This window comes from Plectropomus leopardus, unplaced genomic scaffold, assembly GCF_008729295.1.
Source record: "Plectropomus leopardus isolate mb unplaced genomic scaffold, YSFRI_Pleo_2.0 unplaced_scaffold15743, whole genome shotgun sequence".
NCBI classification, from domain to species: domain Eukaryota; kingdom Metazoa; phylum Chordata; class Actinopteri; order Perciformes; family Serranidae; genus Plectropomus; species Plectropomus leopardus.
In genome coordinates this window covers 1-5010 of record NW_024616882.1, presented here as the reverse complement: position 1 = coordinate 5010, position 5010 = coordinate 1, and the positions used below count along the sequence as shown (strand labels likewise).

The 5010-nt window shown below is 38.6% G+C and overlaps 1 protein-coding gene across 1 annotated transcript; it reads left to right on the top strand.

Moving 5' to 3' along the window:
- The first annotated feature begins 298 nt into the window (after positions 1–298).
- On the top strand, positions 299–2354 carry LOC121964477 (GTPase IMAP family member 9). Its single transcript, XM_042514683.1, has 2 exons — positions 299–1088; positions 1501–2354. The coding sequence occupies exons 1-2, from the start codon at positions 299–301 to the stop codon at positions 1503–1505; spliced, it is 795 nt and encodes a 264-aa protein (XP_042370617.1). The 3' UTR covers positions 1506–2354.
- The last annotated feature ends 2656 nt before the right edge of the window (positions 2355–5010 follow it).

Genomic DNA, 5010 nt, shown 5'->3' with positions numbered 1-5010 from the left:
ACAGTATCGCAGTATTTTTTGTAGCAATATTGTATCGATAATGGGGATTCAAAGTGCCGATATTTTATCATACAAATTATTAATATTGCAAACACAAATATCATAACTTTATACAGTCAACAGTGTCTCGCAGGGATGATTATTACTGATTATTATTACTGTGTTTGCACTAATGGCACAGAAGACGACCTCAAACTCATAGACGTTATTTGAGAGTACAGTTTTGGTTACTGTAAATATGGTCATTGGTTTTATTCCGAGTGGCATTAGAAAAAGTCCTTTCCCAATACTAAAATATATGCATTTGTTGACAACAGCCGGAAACGCCCCTGGAGCAGCCGAGGACGCCAAAAAGGCAGCAGCTGCAGCCAAGGCAGCAAACCGCCTGACTGAAGTCCGTCTGGTGGTTTTGGGCTGGAGGTGGCCGGGGAAGAGCCTGACTGGAAACACCATCCTTGGCCGAGAAGAGTTTCATCTGGAGCGAGCGGCTGAGTTCTGCGTGAAGCGACAGACGGAGGCGCAGGGCCGGCAGGTGATCGTGGTGGACACTCCGGGCTGGTTCTCCTCCCAGGACACTCCACCCTCATACAAACAGGAGTTAGTGAGGGGGGCCTCTCTTTGCCCTCCAGGTCCACACGGCTTCCTGCTCGTCATCCCCGTGGGCATGTTCTCAGACATGGACCGCGCTCGCATTGAAGAACACGTGAGCCTGTTTGGTGAGCATGTTTGGAAACACACGGTCGTGGTTTTCACCTGGGCGGAGGTGTTGAAGAACATTTCAATCGAGAGGTACATTCGCAGGGAAGGCAAGGAGCTGCAGTGGGTGCTGGAAAAGTGCAAGCGAAGGTACTTTGTTATTAATAACTGCATATTCGGGGAGCATCCCCAGGTGGGGCGCTTGCTGGAGAAAGTGGAGAAGATGGTGGCAGAGGAGGGAGGCTACTACAACCCAGAGGAGGTGACGAAGGAGAAGAAACCTCTGGATGAGAACCAGAATCAAGCCAGAGAGGGGCGTGAGCTCGGGGCACGGCCCAAACAAAACTCTGGGCTGAGTTTGTCCAAAGCCATGGAGGTGGAGGCGCTTTCCAGTGAGTGATGAGTGTTTATCGAATCACACGAAAGTCAAACTGAAGTCGCATGTTATGAGTTTCATTCTGCTGATTAATGACAATAATTAACAACCATGAACCTCTTGAACACGATATACAAATATCACAGTCTTTTTGGTAAATTCACTTGAATTCAGCTTGTATTCATGTAAACTGGAGCCCTGTTAACCCGTTCAAATCTGAGCAAACATGGGTTCAAAAACATGGGAATTCACAGCTAATATTCAGATAACTTTTTTCACTTTTTTTTTCACGTTATCGCATAAAATCAAACCCATTTTCTCAGGTTTCAGTGGTTTATATGCACGTCAAAGGCATCTGAGCGAAACACAGGCGAGCTGATGTCCATCCAGATGTTAAAGGGTTAATATTGCACTGTGTTTGATTCTAGATTAACGAGACCCTTTTTGGCTGATGGATCCTCTAAACCACAACGAACGGAGCATCTGCATCACTGCTCTGATGGCGAAGCTGCTTATTTGACAGGAAAGAAAAGGGTGACTGAAATTTCACCGAATGTACAAACCCGTGTGATTTATTTATTTTTCTAATCAGATATGTTACTGTGTGTTTTAGTCGTGTTTGTTCTTTATTAATTTTCGGGAGGCCTTGCCACCACGCCTTCACACCCTTTTTGATGCTGTCAGAGATTTATAATCAGCTCTTTGAACATGTGAAGATATTTTATTCTTTAGGTTTGGAAGATGTTTTTAGGTCGTTGTAGTTTCTCGAGGGTTGTGTGACGGGAGGGATCTAATTTAATCCAAAAACAAGGAAGCACAAGCTGTTACACATGTAATCCAAAGTGTACACTCCTTATTCTTGGCGGACGCCAACGACAGAACTGCACTACTAAATAGTTACTATAATACTCAGTCGGTGACTGTTGAGGGAATTGCTTTTTTAACGATTCCCATTTGTTGTGACCAAATTGTAAATTCTTTACTCGTGTTGCGATGTTTATTATACTCAGTGCACAGTTATAAAGTGCTGTTATTGATTTGTGTGTTGCCTTAAAGCAGTGATTTTGTTTCCCTTAAAATGATCTTTCATGATGTTTTTCACACTTTGTGGCAGAGGGATAGATTTGAGGTAAGGATACGCTGCAGCGATCAGTCGATCATTACTATTTTGATAATAGATTAATAGTTAAACTCTTTGAAATGTAAGCAAATTTGTTTAATTTCGTTCAAAATCATGGGAAGAAGGCAATGAGCCATGGAAGAAGAAACGACCCCAAAATTAGCAAGAAATAAGTAAAAAAGAACAAGAAAATTACCTGAAAATTATCTAAAAAAAAAAACCAAAACATGCACAAAAGGTTTTTTTAAAGTGTGTAAAATGATACTTTTGTAATATATTTTAAAATGATTTAATTCTGATAATTAGAAATATAATCCTAGATTATTTATTTTTCCCTTATCTTTTTAAAAATAATTTTCTAAATAATTCCTTGCAATTAATGGAAACTTTCTTACAAAGTTTCCTTCTTTTTCTTTGTGTTTTTGAGGGAAATCTCACCAATTTGCTCAGGGTTCAAAGTGTTTCTCAGACAAAATGGGCAATTTCAAGATTTCCTCTTTGGATTCAAGACACTTTGGGCATTTTCTCTATTTTTGTACATTTGAAATGAATTTCTTTTGACATTTTATAGAGTGAATGATTTGTCAATTCATTGAGAGGTCAGACATGAAAGCGGCTTGAAACTTTAAGGACCGCAAAGCAGTACTTTTCGGCCTGGTTACTCTGTGAGGGTACAAATATTGCGATTGGTGAGAAGCTCTGAATGTAAACATACCTTTAAAGGTCACCTTAAAGACTTTTGTTTGTCGAAAAACAAGAAACTTGGTGAAAACTGGTCTCTTTGCCTCCAGCAGGCTAAACGAGCAAGACTGTCCAACTCTTTGTTATGTTGTACTATTATTGGACAGAGTCAGCTGCTCTGGACAGACTCTCCTTGCATGAGGACACGTGGAAATGTTTTTTATAGTCTCTCGTTAGTTCAGGTAATGTTTCACCATCATGTCCCAGTTAAAGGAAACATACAGTAACAATAGTTACTGTAGCTGACCCAGTTCAATAATCCCTGTCCTTCCTGTAGTGTGTGTGTGTGTGTGTGTGTGTTTATGGCGACATTATAGGACTGCACAAACCAAAAATAGGTAACCAGTGAATCGTTGCCTTGAACATATCCCTCTGCTGCAGATCAGGTCACATATACTCATGACTGCAATGTAACTGTCTGTTTTACTCGGGAACACGGCTCATTTAGTTAACCTGGTGAAACGTGCGAATCAGGTTCTAGTAACACCGCTAGAGCGGCTGTGAGTTTCAAGCCAGGATTTTAATCAACTGACGCCTTTTATCGTAGGAATGCTGTTTCTTTACGGAAGCTGACAGTCTTTTGCATGAATGCGTTTATACTGATTATCGAGCAAACCCAACGCTGTATACTCTGATATGCACTAGATTATTAGATTATTTCACACAGTGTGGGCAAATCCAAACATGTTGGTTGACATTTGATGCTGAGGTATGAGACAGGAAACAGCTTTGATGTATTGTACACTTGTGCCTAAAGGACTCAGCATATATATATATATATATATGTATGTATGTATGTATGTAATGCTGAGTCCTTGGTTTTTTTTGCCTCTCGATTTTATTTCAGGGTTTAGACAAAGACATGTCATGAAAAAGTTCTTTAAAGGGTGTCTTCGGTATTTTTTGACCTGGACATTACTTTTTTATGTTGTTGCAGCAGTGAAACAGGCTGCAATGTAATGTTAATGGGAATGGGACATCAATTTCTGTCCACTTAATGTACTTGTTTTTGCCACTGACAGGCTCAGATTTTATAAAATCACTATCCCCAAACCCACCAGATTTCACTGAAATAAACAGTAAATTTATCATTGTAAAACACACTTCATCCAAAGTCAGCAGAGCCAAAATAAACTTAAAATAAAATAAACAAAAAACGTCATGGTTTGTCTTTTCACTTTTCCAAAAATCACCAACTCTGGTTTGGTTGAAATAAAGCCTTATTCAACTACTTAGATGTGAAAATATGGTGGCATTATAAACACTAAAATGACCGTTTATTTAAATGGAGTCTGGTGCGTTTGTCAGTAGTGATTTCGGGGCTGTTTCTGGTTATATTAAAAGGGTCCATGTTAAAATGATGACGTTACCCCGTAACACTGCACACATGTGGGTCACACTATATTTGGATAAATAATAAGAAATCTAAAGTTCTGCAATATGAGTTTTAAGAGCAACATGTAACAGCTAATGTCTCAGTCATGAAACTGAATAAAATAATTTTTAATAGGGTCTGAACACACTGAAAAAGAGTCACAAAATAAGGTCATCATATTAACAAAGACCTGTGTTGGTAATGCAACCTAATATGACTCACGTGTGTAACAGTGTTTGAAATGGTGATTGAGTTACTCTGAAAGGCCAGCGTGTGAATCGAGTTACTCTTAAGAAATGTATGAACGAAACAGCGTCGTCTCACTTTTGCTGTGTCCTCTGTCAGCCTGAAACATGTCTTATTGGACGACACCCTTTACTGTAGATTTGCTTGTTAGAAACGCACTGTATTCTTCTATTAGGTCCAAATAAATATATATTTTGATCTACCAGTGGGGCCTGGACAATTGTTTTTTAACATGCATCATATTTTTTTTTTTTTTCATTTATTGTATTTTTTTGTTGATTTATTTTATATGTTTATTGTATGCAATTACTTTTATTTTCAGATTTCTATTGCCTTGACTTTTGCACTTTCTATAATGCATTATACTAAGAATATTTTTTTAATAAATTCATGCATTTTGTTAACATTCTACAGTTTATAATAATAATGAAAAATAATAATAATAATTTTTTGCAA

What these genes read in the sequence shown, in the direction of transcription:
- LOC121964477 (XM_042514683.1), top strand. Translation starts at nt 299, where the DNA reads ATGCATTTGTTGACAACAGCCGGAAACGCCCCTGGAGCAGCCGAGGAC.